Below are 20,798 nucleotides of genomic sequence, written 5' to 3'. Positions count from 1 at the left end.
TTAAGTGTGAACAATAAATAAAGCAAGATTGACCATATGCTGATAATTGTTGATGCCCAGTAATGAACCCATAGATGTGGCCAGGCTATTTTGTTTTTACATTACATTTTTCTTAACAAAAAAGTTAAAGAAATAAGCAAAATGTCTATTGTCCCTGCTGCCATTATTCACTCTACAAGGAGGCCACCTGGCTATAGATATCTAACTGATACTGTTGTCATTTTCTCCCCCCCTCGTCCCTCATTATCACCTGTCCCGGACTCCCGACTCCTGCAGCAATACTTCATCCTGCTGATCCTGACAGACGGTGTCATCACCGACATGGCTGACACCCGGGAGGCCATCGTCCACGCCTCTCACCTCCCCATGTCAGTCATCATCGTGGGAGTGGGGAACGCTGACTTCAGTGACATGCAGATGCTGGATGGTGACGACGGAATTCTAAGGTCACCCAAGGGAGAGCCCGTCCTTCGAGACATCGTCCAGTTTGTGCCCTTCCGGAACTTCAAACACGTATGCATAGACATCATGGGGGCGTCCTCACATCTCTCGCGTGTCCACCAGTGTTGATAGTGACTTGTTCTAAGCAGCATTAACAGACCATGTCTAGGATGAACAAATCCTGTAGGAAGGATATACAGATCATAACTATTTGGGGAAAGGAGCATATATGGAATTAGAATTAGGAAGTCATGGTGGCTATAGTTGCCAACATTTTGCGAACATTTGTCTTCACTCAGGAATTTTAGGACCTCTGTTTGCTTGAGGTTGCTATAGACAGTTGGGAAGTTGGCTCAGGGATAGATGAAAAAGGAGCGAGGATAAGCAGAAATTTTGTCCGAAGACTATGTGTTTGTTGTGTGCGGAATGATAGACCCTCTGTATAGTGAGCCGCATTGGCAAGTTAGTCTGCTCACTCAGGAGCAGTATGGTCAAGCTGATAATAATGGGTATTGATGTAGTTTAGTGTGGTCAGTGAGGGGAGAAAATAGGCTTCTCAAAGCAGACTGGTTCATGATCAAGAAAGAAAATACAAATGCATAATCTTTGAAACACATCTCTGCTAGACAGAAATCACCTGTATCCTCAGTTTGTACACTTGTGGGGCATTTAAAGCAGAGTTGTGTTTCCTGATTGGCTGGAGAAAGCCCTCTAGAGCAGTGGTTCTCAGCCTTCCTAAAGCTGTGACCCCCCCCCCCCCACCATAAAATTGTCTTTGCTACTTCATAACTGGAATTTTGCTACTGTTAGAAATTGTAATGTACACATCTGTGTTTCCCAATGGTCTTAGGCGACCCCTGTGAATGGGTTATTTGATCCCCCAAAGGGGTCATGACTTTCAGGTTGAGAACCACCGCCCTAGATAATGCCTAGTATGATGTTACAAACATTCTCATTATACTCTATCCAAAATTCCAATTTAGGGATAATTATCAAGTTCTTGGAGACAGACGTACCTTGAAATTTCCACAAACCCCACCCCTAATGAAACCATGAGAACCAACATTAAGACTTTCTTGGGTTCTTTCTTTCTTTTCTTTCTTTGGCCCTTTCAAAGATGCCTAAACAGTGTCTAAGAAACCATGGAAGTACTGTAAGTGGCCACAGAGAGTCTCCAGTATCCTTTAATTTGTAGGCCCTTGTAAACAATGTCCAACAACAGAGCCCAGTCCCAGCCCCTGCTATCCGCTACAGTCCTGGATTCTGCCCTGCTGCCATGGCCACCATTCCACAGGGAGGGTCTAGACTTGAGCTCCTGACACGAAGTCTTCAATGTCCTTTACAGTTTCTCCTCTGTCACCTGTCCCATGGGTGCACATATGTGTGTATCCCCTCTGGAAACATTCCTGTTGGCTTCTCCAGCAGTCCTTTCCCTGTGTGGGGCTGCATTGCTGTTGAGGTCACAGAGAGAGGCGGGTGTAGTGTCTTGTCATCCAATGTAGGCACTCTCCCACTGGATGTCTATTTGGAAAAGCCATTTTGCTCCAACGATGCTCACTCAAATGCGTTTCCAACATTCTTCACAGCCATTTTCTGAGCTGTGTCCAAGCTCACCAAATGCAATTTGACCTCACCCCAGCCACACTAGTACAGTATCAGTGACAGAGATATCCTCTTGTGCTCGCCAGGCATGGCTGTCTGCACCTCTGTCTTTCTGTGACAGGCTTTGCGGTGATCATTTAAATCAAGTATTCACCACATAGTCTCAGCTGAACCCTAGAGTCCATGGCCTGCCCAACCTCTAAGGGAAGGGACTGTACACTCCAGGGCTCCCTGAATCTGTCAGTCATCATCCTGCAATGTGATCACTATTCCCCTTTTAAAGATGGCCACAGTGTAATTAAAATCATTAAGCAGGCAGGAAACCAATCCCCTGCTGCCGAGCCGAGTGCAGAGGGCATTTTCAAGTTACAGCAGCAGACAATCTCACCACAGGTTCTCTCGTCAGCGTTGTGAGGGAAAAGTAACTGCCCCGGCAGCCAGCCCGTCTTCTGCTTTCCCATGGAGAAGGTTTCTAAAGAAAAGTACCAAGTTCCCAAGTTGTCTCCTTATGGACAGCAAAGTGTGGCATCAGAAAGGCCCAGCATGGGCATTCTGGCTCAGTTTGCTGCAGCTGTGGTGTGTGATGCTCTCTGCTTCCTAATGCATCTGACGTAGAGGGAAGGCTATTCTTAAAGACTTGCCTTGCCTTCCATCACTCAGGCCAAATAAAAGTAGATGTACTGCCACCAAGTTGATCCATCAGCCGTCACACTTGCCATCATGGGACCCACGCAAGAGCAATGCCGTCAAGCCATAAAAGGTGCTGGTCTATCCTGTGCCTCCTGCTGACCCTCAGATTCCCAGAGTATTCCCAGCACACCTGACACATTGCTTTCTCATCCAACGTGGCTCCCAGAGAAGCCTAATCATGGCAGCAAGGGGATGAAAAAAAGATAGACAGGCAGATATATGGAGACGTGGGGGGGGGGGGGGCGGGTGGTCAGACTTGGTGCTCTGGCAGAAGTTGCAGCGTGCCAGAAGCAACGGAACAAAGAGATAGGTTTAGGTAGTCAAGGTGGTGGCAGCCTCTATAGGGTACAGACTCGGGCTGTACAAATGGTGTGGAGAGTTGTGATGGGCATTTTCTGTATGTACTATCAACATCCTCACTCATAGCAGAGGACGGCTTTGCCATCCCTCCAAGTGAGCCTCACCTGGAGAAGGCTTTGCCATTCCCGTGGGACTGAGGCATTGGGATCCTTTACATAGCCATACCCATGTCAACAATGTACATGGGCTCAGGACTTCACACACTCGGGGTTCCTCTGCTCTCCACACACCGGGACCCCTGTGAGCTAATGAAGCAGGAGTCCAGGCTTTGGAAAAATTTTCTGGAGACGTGAATATTTAGGAGAAGGATATCAGAGGAAAATCCACGTGCTAAGAAGCCCATGGGTGGATAAGGATTGCTAACAGTTGTGCCTGATGTGTGTGTGTTGTGTATGTATGTGGTATGTGTTTGTATGTGTGCATATGTTCATGTACACATAAGTAGGTATATGTCTATGGTGGCCAGGCATTGACATCAGGGGCCTTCCTCTACCTCTTATATTTCTTCCCACCTTATTTTTGAGACAGAGTTTCTGATTAAACACAAGCTCCATGGCCTCGCTGACCAATGAACCCCAAGAACCTGTTTGTCTCCCTCCTACCTAACCACACCATACCATAGCCACAGCACTTCAATTGCAAGTGCACAGGAATATTTATACCCATCTGTTTACATGAGTGCTGGAGACACAGATTCAGGTCCTCAAACTTTCATGGCAAGCACTTTAATGACTGAGCCATCTCCCCAGCTCTGTCCAACATTCTGACATTGTAACAGGATATTGTGATCTACAGTTTATGTCTGAGAACCGTGCCATTGAATTCCAGGAAGAACTGCAAAGAAAAACCCTCCCAACTTGAAGTCAGTTTGTTGTTTTAGTTGGATCGCCTTTGACCCTGTCCTAACTACGTGCAGCCTAACTACTTATGGCCCACAGCTCACAGGTCTTACACCCCTGAAATGACTTCATAGCAGAGAGAGATTCACGGGGAAAACCTTGCAGCTTAATCTAGGCATTGGCAAAATAAAAAAAAAATGAAGGGTTGTTGAGAGGGACTGAAGGAGAACTGGAAACAAGGGACCTGTCCCATAAGAGAACTGCCCCAGCAGAGCAAGGACATGGTGTTCCTCATGCACTCTGTGCTGTGTCTTTCCAGCCTCCCTAGGGTGACACCGGCAGAGCGCTGGGAACATTTTCACCTACCTTATCTTCATGGATTTCAAATTAGATTTCGAAAAGCATTTCATTATCCAAACTAATCTACTCAGAATTCAATAAGCCATAAATAAAGGGAGGTGAGGAGCTGATGTTTCAGACACGCCAGTAACCCATGCGTTGCCTCTCTTTTGCTGTTCTGCATGGTAGCACGCAGTGCTAAAGTGCACAGGCTTCGAGCTATGTGGCTCTGGGCAAATTGTTTAACCTTTCAGTGACACAGACTTTCAGTCAAAGGCAAACGCCATGGAAGTATTGGGTGATAGAAAGTGGAGTTTCTGCACAATGCCTGTTCCGTGGAAGTGGTTAGTGTATACTGTCCAAATTACCGTTATTACCAACTGAGGTTGTGGTTTGGCTTTTTCCCATCTACTCTTGTTCCTATAACTGTGTGCATGCACCAGCACATATGTGCAATGGCAGCGGGGTCTTAGGACCGGTGCTTTCTCATGCATCAGGACCACTAACCACGTGTGGATATTTTCATTCAGATTCATTGAAATTGGGGCTGGAGAATTGCTCTATAAAGCGCTCCCTGTGCAGATGTTAGGGCCTGAATTTAATCTCGAGCAGCCATGTCCACTTATTCAGGGCAGACCACATGGGACTGGGTAACCTACTGGGAGGCTCATCCCTGGAGAAGACTGGCTGTCTTCTCAACAGTCATTGATTGTATGTAGATCTTCTTCTAGGGACAGGGCCTTCTGAGACCCCCACCTATCCGCATTGGCTTGTCAACTGGCGTTAGCCTGCAGCTCTTGTTTAGGTGACCATATTGCTGAGATTTAAATAGTATAGCTCCCCTGTCATATATAAAAGACACTGTCTCAGCAGACCGTCTGGCCCACTCATTCTTAAAATCTTTCCAAACCCTCTTCCAAGATGGTCCCTTAGAGCTGGGTATAGGGGTTGTGTTGTAATTGCACCAGCTGAGGCTGGGCACCAACTACTCTTTGCGTTTTGACCAGTTAAGACTTTCTGTACCTGAAGGCTGCGAGAAGGAATGTCTTTGATAAGGAGCATGCAAACTTATTCTTAGGTAACTAAATGTTGGGGATTGTGGCTCAGACAACTCCATTCCTGATTGATTCTGTAGTGTGAAAAATCAGCCCTTTATGGGATCCTTCAGTGGTTCCTCCTGATGATAAAGGGGCTGTTACCAGGAACCACAGTCTCATTCAAGGGAAAAAGAAGGGGGAAATGGAGCCAACTAGGTCTGTCCCCTGGAAGCAGGAAGGAAGGAGTCCTAAAAATTCATCTAGAAAATTTCCACTTATGTCTCACAGGGCAAAATTTGGTCATGTGGCCACTCCTACATGGACGGAAAGCTGGGAAATCAAGTCGTTTTTGGCCTTCTTAAACTTTCTACCAGGGGAAAACTAGAGATGATTTTGTTTCTGACCACGTATACACAGACCACACCCTAAACCCAACCATTCATTTGTAAAGTAAGCGAGTGTCTGCCGGCCAGATTTGGCACAAGCTGCAACACCTTCAGCCCACTAGGGTTCAAAATTCTGCGTGATGTTCCTGGATTTTTCAGATACCTTGCTTTTTCTCTCTGTTAGACAGAGTGGCTTGTTTCCTTTTAATTTTGTTTCTGAGATTGGCGCTTAGTGTTGCATGGTTCAGGAAAGAGCAGATCAGAAGAACAGTCCCCCGGCCCTTAGGGCAGTTCTCCTTCATTGAGAATCTCAAGTACTTGTTAACTCACCAACCTTCCAGTTCCTTCCGTGGCAACTATTGTGGCTCAGACTATTGAAGCTGCTTGCCTAGGGGTTGTGCAGTAGTAAAGGTCAGATCCAGGAGTCAGGTCCAGTTCTCTGCTGCAGAGGCAGCATTCTGCATACTGCGGGGCATTCAAGCTCATTTTCTAACTAAATGACTACCAAATTCACTCCCACTACTGTTCATGCCCAACACACACACACACACACACACACACACACACACACACGCGGACTTTTCCTTCAACTCCGTCAGATGCCTGACTGTCTCTAGAATCATCGAATGCCACTCCCCCCTCCCTTCCCTGAACTTGAAATATACACCCAAGTTAAATATTGTTTCCTCTTGGAGGTGTGCTGCCAAAGAGAAGATGTCTTGGAGGTGTGCTTCTAAGATAACTTTGCCTTACAGTGTTTGTACTTTCTACAACAGTGCACCCCAGACTTCAGTAGGAATCACCAGGGCATCATGTTAAAAATTCAGGTCCCCATTCAGGAGCTCTGGCTTCATTCTAAGCAGCTAACCTGATAGGACGCATGGGCGTTTTGCGTTTTCCATCACTGGTGGGTAGCCTTTACAGCTTGTTACCTTATAAGAAGCGTTCGGTTTCGCCATGCTGGGTCCCCTCACATGATTCCCACTGCTCCTGGCATAGTGAATGGAACGTGTTTAAAACTGAGTGAAAATGTAAAGAAAGCAAAATAAATAAATAAATAAACAAACAAACAAACCTGCGGGAAAATTCATCTTCAGGTGTGAATTGGCGTCTGTGGACACAGAACGAGGATGGTGAGTGGACAGGTGGCTGTGTGACTGAGTGAATGAGACCCGCTGAGGAGAGCAGGGCTCCGATCTGTGAGGCAAAGTCTGCATCTGCTTCAAATCACGGTCATTTCTTCTCCCCTGCAGGCGTCGCCAGCTGCCCTCGCAAAGAGTGTGTTGGCCGAAGTCCCAAATCAAGTCGTGGACTATTACAACGGTAAAGGGATTAAACCAAAGTGTTCATCGGAAGTGTATGAGTCTTCCCGGACACTGGCACCATGAACTCCACACTTTTACAGAGTTCTCAAGCACTGTTCACTAATATTTACTACTTTTATTCCTGTACTTTAAAAGAAAATAATGATAATATACATTTAAAGATAGCACGTCTCGGTGATTTTTGACTAATTGATATTTTTTTTTGCATGTGTAGCCCCAAGGCCTGATCTGTATTGTAAAAGACTTTTTACAATGAAATACAGTCGTAACATCCACTTTACAGCATGTTGCCTTGAAACAAAATGGTATACGTATCCATTTTTATACCGGTTTGTTGAAATTTTGCTAAATTTCTTATTATCTTTACACTGTAAAGCATTTTGAAACATTTCTTGAATGTTGATAGCCAAAACGTATTTGGCTTAATCTCCTATATGATGAGAGACTTTTCAAAATGGCAGATGCATGGACTGTATTTTGCATGTTTAAAATAATAATAAAAAAATAATCTTACACTGGTTTTGCAGTTGTTATCTATAGCCCCTCCCTGCTGAGAATGGCCTCTCTACTAAATAAATTTATCTACCTAGAGGTAGCCTTTTTGAAGTGGAGCTGGGCCGTTTAGCCCAGTACCCAAGTTTACACACTACCATAGACACAAATTCCCTGAGAATCTTGTTCTAATGGAGCTTTTTAATGCCAGGCCTGAGGCTCTGCATTCCTCACAAGGACTGGTGAGGTTCTGAACTCAAGGCTTTCACAATAGAGATCATCTCAACCAGGGCAGCTCCTCGCCTGCTTGCCAGCGGCACCTCTTCCCTGCCGGTAGCATACAGGGGCCGGCCCATCCCAGAGGTGAGAGTAGCAAGCAGTGGGGCTGATTCCAGAAGCTGCACCCCTCACATCAGTCTCACTGCTTTCCAGTCACACCTCGTCCTCCACCCAGACAGAGGAGCGCTCCTTCTGGCTTGCTCCTGCTTGGCTAAAAGAGGAGCCACAGCCTGCTGCATGGATGGTTCCAGTGCCTAGAAATTATTTCCTGAAATTCTTCCTTGGATCTTGAATGGAATCTTGTCCATGCCAAATAGCAACGTGGCTCCCCAGATTTCTATTCTACTCACTTGGTCTTTGAGCTCACTGTGGGGGCACCTTTTGGCCTCTTTAATCACTTCTGAGCACAATCTCCATAAGTGGAAATGACTGTGTAGGGTCAGGGTGTTTTGTCCGAATCTACGGTAGTCTTGAACCAAAACAACGACTTGTTTTTGCTTTTCTGATCTTCTCTCGGAGAAATGGACAAATGTTTTATAAGCTTCAAAAAGCACAAAGTGAAACTTAGTTTTGATCAGAAAGAATGGTGATGTGTATCCATAGCAAAAGAAATGTTTTGTTGGGGTAGGTTTAGGGGGAGGGCAGTAACAATTAATTAATCAAATCAAATGTACAATTTCCAGAGCTATGATTATAGATCCTAATCTTGCAAATACATGTCAATCAAATGCATAACATTTTGGGAATGATGGTTAAAAAAATGTAAGACTGAAAAGAGTCATAAATGTTTAAATTGTATTGTTTTCTGAATAAATTGGGTACTTACAGAATTCTTTTTCTAAGAGTTGTGGTCTTGTTCCTCTTTTCAAAGCAAGCTCCTGCCAGTGAGGTGTATATTTCCCGTGTTTGAAGGGGCATCAGAGGAAGACTGGTGCTTCCATCGCAGATTCAAAACTGAAATAGTTACATTCTTTATTACGGAAATACCTAATGACCATTTCTAACCCAAACCAGTGTATGAACATCTGTGTCTATGTGCCTGGCGTGTAGGAAGCACTCAGTAGTTGACATGTTTAGTCCATGCAGAGGGGAACAATAGAATGAGTGAATAAACAAATAGTTTTGTCAATGCGGCCTCTGATCCATCTCATACCCATGAGCACCATGGCATGAGGTACCATGCCATGCTCCAATATCTGCGGGATGTTTTCACTTGATGCGGACTCCGTGGGATTCCAAGTTGGTAAAGATAGAGTTCAATTTCTCTGACAAAACTTTTAGGTAATTTCTTTCCCTTTTCATAACTAGACTCAAGTTCAGCTCCAAAGAATAATACAACATCACCAAACAATCATTTAAGGATATCTTATCTCAGGTTGTTAGAACAAGATACCATAAACATAGTAGCTTAAAGAAGCAGAAAATTTTTTCTCATGGTTTTGGAGTTGAGGAAGTCTGATCAAGGTGCCAGCCATCTGGGCCCTCTCTTTCTAACTCACAGTTAGACATCTTCTTGCTTTATCTTCCATGATACAGAAAAAAGAATTCTCTGGTCATTCTTACAAGAACACTAATCCTACCACAAGAACCCCATTCTCATTACCCAGACACCTCCCAAAGTCTCTGTCTGCCAATAGCATCAGAGAGGACATCAGATCTTCCATGTGAGAATTGTGGAGGGGCACAAACACCCATTTTACAACAAGAAGAGATTGTAACAGACACTGTTCTAAGTCCTTGTACGATCTCATTCCATCCGTCCAGCATCCCCAGCTAGGCAGTACCAGGCTCTCTATGAAGAATGGAAATTGTATTTTCCTTCCTCCTGCCACCCATTTCCCAGGACAGGTTTTTGAGGATACACCTTCTAAATGGAGAACTCACAAGTAGACACTCTACAGAAACTGAAACTGAGAAAACTCTTCCGGCCCTAGTGACAATTTGACTAAATCTTTTCTGCTGGTGGAATGAGTCTACAGTGGAGCCTGTGGAGCTGAGCCCTCCATCCCAGGAGCCAATTGTTGTTCTTTTTCATGAAAGTGCTCCAAAATCAGATACAAAAGCCTCACCATTGATGTCCCAACTCTCTTCTTAAATCTCGCTTGTTGGAGGCAGCATCTTTCTTATGAACCGTTCCAGCAGACAAAAAGAAACAAGAGAATATACATAGATGTGTGTATGATGTGGGCAAAGTATGCACATAGTTTACACACATGCATTTATGTACTTGGGGATGGGGAATAAGAGGGTGCACACATCTGAAGAGTCATTACTTGACCCCAAAGAAGCTTGGCATTGACAACATGTATGCAGCCAGAAAGGGCACACATTCGATACTTGAATGTACCTAATAATGTGTTTGGCATAGGTAAAGCTAGCCCCAGGATTCTGCCCTTGTCAGATAAGAAAGCCAATATTAATTAAAACAACGTTTTTGGGTTTTTTTTAGCTCCAAGTGGAGCCCTCCCTTTTTAACTGTAATGAATTGGCTGCTGGTAGGTGCATAGTTCTGACACCCAGAATGGAAGCTTTGGCTTTAAGGCAAATGCAGGATTTCCCTTGACAGTGTCAACCACACAGACAGAGTCAGAGGAGGACACCTAACAAGGAAATGCACTGCCAGCAAAGCCGGGGCAGCGTGGTGCCCACGTGGTTTTCAGGATAGCACGTCCTAACATACTTTCCCTTGACTAACAGGCACGACACACTGATGAAAAAATTTAATGAAACAAAATAGGTCAAAGAAAGAATTAATAAGAAATCAGGGATACAAGGTTTTGGGGAAATTATCGTAAAATGGAGGGAAGCTGTCACCAGCTGGAAATGTCATTGGCTGTCTATAACAAAGTCAGAATTGGAATAACGGATACTGTGAACCCTGAACCCAAACCCCCATCTCTACCCTCTCGGTAGTGTACTCACTCATTCATCTATAATAGATCTGCTATATTAACAGTAAAGTGTTAGGGAATCTGTAAGAAAGCGGGGACAGTGCTGGCCATGTGAGCAAGGGCCTGAGCTCAAGCCCACAGAACCTACTGAAAGTCAGACATGGCAGACTGTGTCTGTAATCGCCTCCCTTCTACTGTGAGGTGGGAGGCAGAGACGGGAGAATCCTGGGAGCTCACAGGCTTGGCTATCTTGCTATACAATAACAAGCAATGGGAGATTTTGTCTCGGAGTGGACGAAAAAGATGGACACCCAACGTTATCTTCCAATATTTGTGTACACACCTGCATTCACAGATAGAAACATGGGAGACACACACAGAGATTTAATAAAAAAAAAAAACAGACCATTGCCCCAAATTTGGAAATATCTCTCTTGTCTGAGGACATCATCTTCCTTTCATAGGCTCCGCACACTGTGAGGTGGGGTTCAGTAGATCCTCAGGATATTGCCAGCTCTTCCCACCCTCTACCCACTAAGGATATCATATAGATCAGACACATTCATGGATGCTTCCAGGAGCTGAGCCAGCCCTGTGAGCAATGCAGAACCTTGAGAGCAGAGGGTAAGAATGGGGGGGGGGGGGTGAGGGGAAAGCAAACAGAAATATGGACCCAGTGCAGAAATATGGACCCAGTGCAGACTGTCTTCAGGATAACTGAAAACCCTGCTGTTCTGCACGAAACCCTTTAATATTACGTATTAAAACACTTGCCAGTTTACCAGTTTTTCAAGGCAGTGCAGGAGCCTAACTGTGCCAGTCAAAAGAAAAACAACCACATTTAAGTTGGCTCTGGAAAACGAATTTGGCACCACAGAGTTATCTGGCCCTCTCCTCATCCCATCTCACAATTCTTGAGGTCATGCTCTTTTTTGAGTTTGTTTCTGTGATATTTGTTGTATTAGAAGTTTGAAACTAGAAGTCAAACATGGTGGTACCCAATTATAATCCCAGCAGTCAAGACACAGACCCACAAAGACCAAGGGTTATAGGCTATCTAGCACATTCGAGGCCAATCTGAATTAAATGAGACCCTATCTCAAAAAAAGATTACTGAACATGTAATAGGTAGCAACAGTCAGCTCATTATATGCTATCATCTACAAATGTTTAAAGGGTTGGAAAGATGCTCAGTGGTTAAAGAGCTAGCAAGTGTCACGTAAATTTGAGGATCAGAGTTCAGATTCCCAGAAGCAATATCAGGGGCAGGTGACTGTGGAAGCCCACCTTTAAATCTACCCTCTGAAAGTGGAAATGGGGGATTCCCATAGCAACCTGGCTAATGAGACCAGTCATATTGGGTTTGGTTGAGAAACTCTGCCTGAAAGAATAAGGTGAAAGAGCTATCAGGAGGGATTCCTAGCCAGGCAATGGTGGTGCATGCCTGTAGTCCCGACACTCAGGAGGCAAAATCAGGCAGATCTTTGTGAATCTGAGACCAGTGAGGTCTACAGAGTGAGTTCCAGGATAGCCAAAATCACACAGAGAAACCCTATCTCAAAAACAGTGATTCCTATCACTCACCAATGATTTCCACTGGTATGCTCACACACATGTGCGATGTGTGAGTATCCCCCAAACACATGCCCACATGTGCATGCACATACCACATACATGCACACATAAAAATGAATAAAACAAATAAAAATTATATTTTCAAAAAATAGAACAATACCGATAGTCTTCTAATTTTGCAAATCTTCAGTGTCCTTCTCTTGTCTTATCAATTTTTCTTTTATTTTTATAAGCACATACTAGTGGAACATATTCATCTTGTGCAGTGTGATGTTTCAGTACATTGTAGGATGACTAAGTCATGGCAATGAGCATATCCATCAGTTTATTCTATACTGGAGTAGTGTTCAGTCAAAAATATTGAATTCTGTCCTTTGAGACAAGAAAGGTGAATTTGGAGGATGTTATGTCAATTGACACATGCCAGACAGAGAAAGACAAATGTTACATGACCTCACTAACCGTAGAATCTTAGAAGTAAAGAATAGAAAGTGCTTACCGAAGCTGGGGATGGCAGAAAGGTGGGGTGTAGGTTAGTCTGCAAGGGGAGCAATGCTCCAGCTGGAGTACGACCTTGAAAATCGCAAACCACCCGTTTCTATTGCTGTGATTGAACACCATGACCAAAAGTGACCTGGGGTAGAAAGGCTTTATTCCAGACTATACCTCTCAAGTCACACACTCACTGAGAGAAGTTGGCATAGAGACTACTGGCAGGAACTGAAGCCGAGGCCACGGAGAAGCGCTGCTTTCCGGCTTGCCCAGTCTGGTTTCCTATACGATGCAGGACCATCTGACTAGGGGTGGCACTGCCCCCAGGTCCTTCTTTATCGATCATTAACCAAGAAATGCCCTCAAAGACTTGCCTACAAGCCAGAATGATGGAGGCAATTTCCTAATTGATGTCCCTATTTTTAACTTTTGATTTTAATCATTCATTCTATTTTTCCATCTCATTCAAAGTCAAGCCATGGTAATGTTTGTAAATGCAGAACACAGAATCAGCAATGAAACCTGCCTGGCCCTTGCCAATAGCGTCTTTGCTTACAGTGGATTTTGCAATGCTGTGCATTGGTCATCGAGAACATATTTGTTCACTCGGGTGTATTAGTCTCGATGTTTAACACAGTTGATTGAACAACAACAAAGGATCAGGTGATCTATCGCTGTGTAATATCGCCTGATCTCATCAAAAAGTATTGAGAATCTGTCAAAGTGTGGCAGCAGATTCAATTTTTTTTAAATCCTAATCTTTGCTAGAAAGCTCAAATGTTATCATTGGCAATAAACCCTGTCAGATGTTCTTCTTGGAGTGGCAGGCTCACTTCACTTAACTTCAAGAAAAATGTCTCCAAACATTCGTGTCTGAATAGCAGTGTCTGTCAATCACTTTTTAATGTTTTTGGAAGAATGATGCTCCGTGGGGGGAAAAGCCACTATCCCACTGCAAACATGAAGACAGGCTTACTCTTCCTGTGAGACGGGGGGCTGATTTTAAATGGAAATGAAGTGGAAGCCCTTCATGGACGTCTTGTGATTTGTCGCCAAGCGCATTAAAGGACATGGACTTGGAAAGATCAAAATGTAATGAAATTGCTGGGTGACAAAGGTTTTCCTGGGGAGATGCTACACTCATCAGCTCACCCCAGATATGGCGCTCGTGGGAGACCAAAGTTCCATTCCACCGAGGTCCAACTTGGTGGGCCATTGAGTTTTATTGGGGTTCCTTACAGGAGCATAGGGGAGGGGTTCCTTACAGGAGCAGAAATGACTCACAGACAGTTGCATTACCAAGGCCTACCCCAGCATGACTTGACAGCTCACAAAAGCTGGGAACCTGGAGCACACCACACAGCCTGCAGACAGCACACAAACTGAAGGGTGTTCTTTCCAAGTGACTATGGCAGCTCTTGGATGTGTGCCCCCGCCTACCCCTTGAGTGTGAGTGTCACAGTCAGCAGGGGAACAATCCACAGGAGGTAAGAGGGAAATTTAGTACAGACTGCCTTACTTGGACTGGTTCAAACTTCTGGACATGACACCAGATAATTTAATTTAGATATATTTAAATACAATAAAATTTTGGAAAAAGGTTTCCTAGTAACAGTTATCGATCCCATTTACACAATAAAGCTTAAGGAGTGAGTACACTGGAACTCTTTTACAAAGTGCATGCGGCCATGAAAATGGGTTCTATAGTGTAAGGGCCTAGGATCTGGTGTGGTCTCTGACCAAGAGCGTATAGAGGTCAACAGGCTATAAAGTACGCGTGACATCCCCTAAGAATGGGTTCTATTGACTGAGAAACAAATATAAAGGTCTAGGGAGGGAGAGTCTGGGATAAATCATTCTGGGGGATTTGGGTGATGTCTAGGCCTACGGCAAAGGTCTCCGGAACATTAACGACACCCATTCCCAGAATTTTGGGTGGAAGACAGGTGTGCAGTTCCTACACTGAGGAGACAGCCTGGTGTGATTGACATTCCTGGTTTCTCCTGTGTTTATCTGTGAGCTCTTGTGCCATCTACACCTGGGTGTGTGCCCCACCTACCTTGTGGGTATGTGGGACTGTCATTTCCTTTATAAACCCCCAGTTAGCCACCCCTCCTGAAATTCATGCCTGCAGAGCAAGTCGAGATCCTGGCCACACCTGAAAAGGAGATATGATTTCAAGTTCTAGAATCGTCTCTGGAACCTTGCCTGGAATTTGTGACATGAGGGAGAAGGATTTAAAAAAATACATATGCAGGTTTCATCTGGCATGCAATGTCCTCTGTATATTATATATGCACATATATTCATTGGCCTTGGCTTCTGTGAAGCTGACAAAGAGAACTGAATTGGAAGGGCTCCCTTTAAGATGGCCAGACACCTGCCCCCTCATCATCACTCCCATCTAGATGGTCAGGATAAGGTTTCCAAAAGAGAGATTTATTTCCCTGGTGATTCAAAGACTTAGTAATTTCAAAAGAAAGATATTTTCTTCCCTCTTATGCATTGAATGTACCCCCCTCCCCCAAATAATGTAAAAATGCTGGAAAGAACTTCCTACATATATTAACAACACAAAGGTAAACCCCTGGCAACACCAGCATCCCCTGGGATCTCAATCCTCCCATCATGGAAAGCAATCAGAATGCCAAATGTCAAACACAGGTGAACTGGAGTGTGGAATATTAAAAACATGTATGCCCACAGGGACTGAATTAGGTTGAGAAAATAATTTCATAATCTCTCAGATTAGTTTATAATTAATTTACAATTTAATATGAAGCCAATGAATTGAAAGTGACTAAAAATATCATTGAGCAGAGCAGCAGCTCTGCGGGTCTCTTTGTTTAATCTTCGAATCAACGTGAGCTGAGCTGAGCGAGTTCTCCAGATTCGAGTTTATTTTCACAAGTGCATTGATTTCATCCTAGAAAACTGAACAGCAAGCTGGCCTGACCTTCCGAAAGAACAGAATCATTATGGTTACCAGTGAGAGCTTTGAGGTCAGGCAGACCCCTCCTCCAGCTAGCTAGCCATAATCCACTCTGACCGCACGTTCCTCTTCTGGAAAATGGAGACATATAGAAGGGCATTATAAATCATCAATTGTAACAGAATGGTCCATCAGCATTGTTACAAGGATTCGCACTGGAGACCATTGAGGATCTCTCTCTCTCTCTCTCTCTCTCTCTCTCTCTCTCTCTCTCTCTCTCAATCAATCAACATTGGACCCCACCTCATGGTTCCCTGGAGAGATGGCTCAGCAGTTAAGAGAACTTGTTTTTGTGGCGGACTCAGGTTCAATTCCCAGCATCAGTGTGATGGCTTACAAGCATCCATAACTCCAGTTCCAGGGGATCTGGTGTCTTCTTCTGGTCTCCTTGGGCTCAGACATGTGGGTGTACACATACATGCAGGCAAAAGACTCAGACAAATAAATTTTAAAGAGGAGTTTGTGTTTCCCAGGTGCAACCTCCTTCCTGTTGAGTGTGACTTAAGTCCACTGTTGACTGCCACCTCCGTGTGAGTGGCACTTCTTGCACCATTTCCCATATACTACCTTGCTAGTAGTTCCCACTGGCTCGTAGGTGTTGCAGCTGACTAGAACTATTTAACTGCTTCCTGCCTTGAAGGCTTGTATAGTATTTTCTGGAACCATGAAAGTTAAACTTTCATGGTTTTCAAGGCAGATCTAACTTAAACCATCAGAGTCCTGTGTCGTAAGTGGGTAGTATCTTCAGCAATGTGGGCCCAGGCTCAACCCTGAGAGGTAACTAAGGGCTGCATAATAACCTATATTGCCTGGGGAGTAACTTGGACTACCTTGAGAAACCACTTGAAAGGAGGGTTCTTGTGGAAAAGGAGGCAAAAAGGTTGTAAGGTCACCAACTGTCAGAGATACATGAGTATCGTGGGGGCTAATGATCGTGGAGGAGAAAGAGGCTTAGAGGGTTTATAGCTTGCCTGGTTAACTACAATTGCTTTGTTTTGCTAGGTACTGAACCCAGGGCTGGTTGCAGGCTAAGCAAGCATGCAAGCTCTGAGCTACCACCCCCATCCAAGCTAAGTAAGCTTGTAACCTTTGAGATACCACCCCGACCCTGTGAGCCGAGTTTTACTGAGAGGCGATGGTTTAAGACTAGGAGTCTTCTCACTATTAAATGAAGGTGCAGCCATGGAAGGGCATGGCAAATGTTAGGAGAGGAGAGGACTCAATAGCCAGGGTTATCAGTCACAAGAGCACTCATGCAGGAGACAGAGCCACAGCTCAGGGAAAATTGGAGGGGAGCCATGAGCAAGGAGGGCCATCAGATGGAAGGAACTGTCAAGCTAAATTACCTATGTGTTAAATTCTTATTTAGCATAGCTATTTTCACTACAGAGATACTGCCAGGACTTCAGTAGGCTATAGAAAAGAGATTAGATGAAGCCCAGTAATTTCAGATGGAGACTGCCTGTTCTATTTGGAGGCCATTTATGTAATAGTGACCAGCAACTCCAGGAACTTAGGTGTGATATTCATTGGCTTCAGTGGGATGGAAGCTTTGTGCAGTGGAGACAATGATATTCTCACGTTAAAAAGCCATTTTGTTACATCTTGTTATAAAGTGAGTGTGAAAGTCAGGCCCCATGATGCTACATGGCTAATAAAACTGCAAAGGCATTTCTGTCTGGGCATAAAAGATTATTTTAAGCATCATCTCCCAGCTCCTCCGTTACTAAGGGAATCCTGTCTCAGCTCAGCGGTGCAGATGGGCAAGTTGCCATGACGATGTTTCTGGGCCTGATTGGAGTCTAAATGCCACAGATGGAGAAAACACAGTCACCACATGACTCCTGAGCAGCCTGGCAGCCGTCTTCCCATCCTTTGTAGTTCACTCTCTCCCCCCTGGACATATCTCAGCTGCCAGAAGGGCATGCAGAGACCGCAGGAAACAGCCCTGAGGTCAGCAGCCTGCCCTGCCCTGATAGATTCCCTTTGGTTCTAGTCTTAGATGCTCATGCTGGCCCACTGTCATGTCCTCCCACCCTTTGGACCAACAATCTCTTTTGCTCTTGCCTTTGTCTCTCTAAATGGAAGAGGTACTAGATCTATATCTAGAAACTTCTCTGGAGCCAAGGAAAATATGGAACAGGTCATATTGTCTCTCTTGCAAGCCATCTGGGCCTAATCTGAAAGTTTTCACTGGACCATTCTGCCATGGCAGTCAGCCACCAATTGGTCCCTACAACCTAAAAACCAATCCTACTCATTGCCGGGACATATGGTGTCTATGTCTCTGAAGATGCTCACAATGTCTTCCAGCCCACACACTCTTGTTACAGTGTACCTTTGCCATGTCCCCACTCAGAGTGACCATTCCCCTTGAATATGAAACAGTGTGTGGTGGCAGTGAAGTCACACCACGTGTCTCACGTGGCTAGGTCAAGTTGGATTACACAGTCTATGCGTGTTCACTTGTAAGGCTTGCTCTTAGAAGCCACCCACCATACTGTGAGGAAGCACAAGCAGAGCAGACATGGGTTTCAGCCTCAAAGGCAGCATCTACCCATCTATTACCATGTAAGGAGTAACTAAGCCTGAAAGGTGGTTTTGCCCCCGCCCCATTGATATTAGCCCATGTCTTTGTTCCAGCCAACACCTGAGAAACTACAGAAGAAACAAACTATCTGGACAATATCCTTTCTACAATCCTGGCAAAGAGAGTCCATTCGAATAATACAAAAGTGGTTGTTTTGTGACCAAAGGCATGGGTTGGTTTATTGTTTGGCAGGAATTGTGTTCCTTTTAGTTATAATATCCTTTCTCTACTCCTAGGCAACCTCCTCTTCGCGCAAAGAACAATTCACTCGTGTTATCTCTTCTAGGAGAATCCTTTTCAAGTAGTCTGTATGTCTCTACTTGGAAATGAACATTTTGACTGTTTGCTTCCCCCATCTTCCCTGCTATCAGCTCCTCTTATGCTGATGATTGTTTCCCCAATGTTTCAGAGCAGAAGCTAAGTGGCAAAGCTGCAATCATTTATTTTTTAGGTGTGTGGGAAAGTTACCTATTCTTTGGGTACCATGCATTTACAAATAGAAACGATGATCACTGGCCTGGCATCAGGATGGAGACAAGCCAGATGGCCTCAACAGAAGGCATGTGGCCCTTGGTATGTGGTTTTCTGTTTTCTGATGCTAACATTTTTATAACAATAAAAAATTAAGGAAATGCACGTTGGCATAATTACATTATATCACAACCACACTAAAACAACAGAAGGGGACAAGATTCTGGGAAACTTTTAAAAATATGTATAACATGTTTTTAGAACCACACTGGTGGCAGCTTCCTCTTGCTGTTCTTCTCATCCTTCCTTTGTCCTCCTCTACCCTCATCTTTTGTGCCTTCCTCCTCCTGTTCTGCTTCCATTCCATTTCCTCTTATTTGCACCCTTCTTCACCTCTTTCTTTTTCTTTCTTCAAATAAAATATATTTCCATTTGATAGTTCTTTGAAACTGTAAAGTCTGGGGTCTGAACTAGTAAAAATAAAAATTGTATCCTGAAGGCATTCTAGAGAAGCTGCAAATGTGATTTGATCTTGTTGGTGAATATTTAAAAGAAGTTCATTTTCTTGGTGAATGAGCATCTGGGGATTTTACACTATGGCTTCTTGGGCCATCAATGGAATTCCCAAGCCCAAAATTTCTTAAAGTGCATTTTGTCTACTCCACTACCAGTGAAATGACCCATCTTCATAACCTCTCTAACAATTTGTAAATCTTCTAATTCTTGACAATATAGGAAAAATAGGACGTAGTCTAGGATAATTCAATTAAAGAGCTAAATTAATTTATTAAAGGTTTTAAATGTCAAGTATAGGGTATATTATTAAATAATGCATAAATATCCACTAAAATATAATTGCCTGATAATGAAAATGTTACTATCCTGCAATAAGTCATCCACACAAAACACATCACAAATACTGTTAAAATTTCATGGCAGAACCAAATGGTCAGAACACACAGGAACAGTCAGCACATCTAGTGAAGCTGTGCCTTGAAACTACTCCTGTGGTGGTCCTCATATCTGGATATGGATGTAGTAATTCAGAATTGGAAATATATTAACTCTTACTTTAATAACCACAAAGCTTCTTTTTCATCAGCCCTTGTCTGAATTAGTGGGGTAAGAACTTCAGAAGTGTCAGAATAAAAAGAGACTGGGCAGGCTTTCTCTGCTCCAGTGAAGAAAATGAAGGAAAGTGGCCTAGGGTCCTGGCATGTAGGCAGTTTCTGAGGGATAGCAGCACCAGTTATGGGAAGCTTAAAATCAATGCCTGCGTTCCCTAAGGAAATCTATGCTGACTCTCTTGGGACCTGGGACTGTCGCTTAGAAGCACTCAGCAGTGACTAAACAAAGAATAATGACAACTCCTAATCCCAGGAGTCAATTGGGACAGTAAATTATGGTTTTCCTTCGACTCACTTCAGCAGCAGTGCCTGCCGGCAGCTTCATCCACACAACAATTCCATTCAGAATCAGGTAGAACTTGGCACTCAAAACAAAATTTAATATGGATTCTCCCTCATCCTGGACCATTGGGTGTGATACACTTACTCATTTTCCTCTCTAAGAGAAGTTCTAAGGCAAGGATGACAACACAGATGCTACAGAGAAACAAATAAAGTGTCTTGGAAAACATCCCTATGGTGACACTGCCACAATTTAGACCTTGGCTTACCAACTTACTAGCTGGACAACATTATTTAAGTTATGCAGTCTCCCCTTGCCTACAGTTGGGATAATGACAGTATCCATATGTGGTCATTGTAAAGATTCCGTGGGGGAAAATATACTGAGAGAATGAAAATAAATCCTTTTACCACCCATACTGTTGTGTTTACAACAGAACACCAACGTTGGGTATGTCTAAAGGCTGCTAAAAAACTCATCAATCATTCTTAATGCCCAAATTGGCATTCCTGTCTCCAGATTAACGATTTAGGAGCCTAATTGCTGAACCGTCTTTAATTCTTCATAGCATTCATTTTCAAATAAGT

At 44.0% G+C, this 20,798-nt stretch overlaps 1 protein-coding gene across 3 annotated transcripts in view; it reads left to right on the top strand.

Annotated features, from left to right (window-relative positions):
- Positions 1-8,620, top strand: part of Cpne4 (copine 4) — a 464,454-nt gene extending 455,834 nt beyond the window's left edge. For all 3 annotated transcript variants that reach the window (XM_041677389.1, XM_041677391.1, XM_041677390.1), the window contains exons 15-16: positions 277-513; positions 6,948-8,620. In XM_041677389.1, the coding sequence (XP_041533323.1) occupies positions 277-513; positions 6,948-7,082 (372 nt within the window). In that variant the 3' untranslated portion in view covers positions 7,083-8,620. The remainder of the gene's footprint in view (positions 1-276; positions 514-6,947) is intronic.
- Positions 8,621-20,798: the final 12,178 nt, after the last annotated feature.

Source organism: Microtus oregoni, unplaced genomic scaffold (genome assembly GCF_018167655.1).
Source record: "Microtus oregoni isolate MIOR12 unplaced genomic scaffold, Mior012 000028F_ref0000031, whole genome shotgun sequence".
NCBI lineage: Eukaryota > Metazoa > Chordata > Mammalia > Rodentia > Cricetidae > Microtus > Microtus oregoni.
The sequence above is the reverse complement of the archived record's forward strand: the minus strand, read 5'-3'. Positions and strand labels throughout refer to the sequence as shown.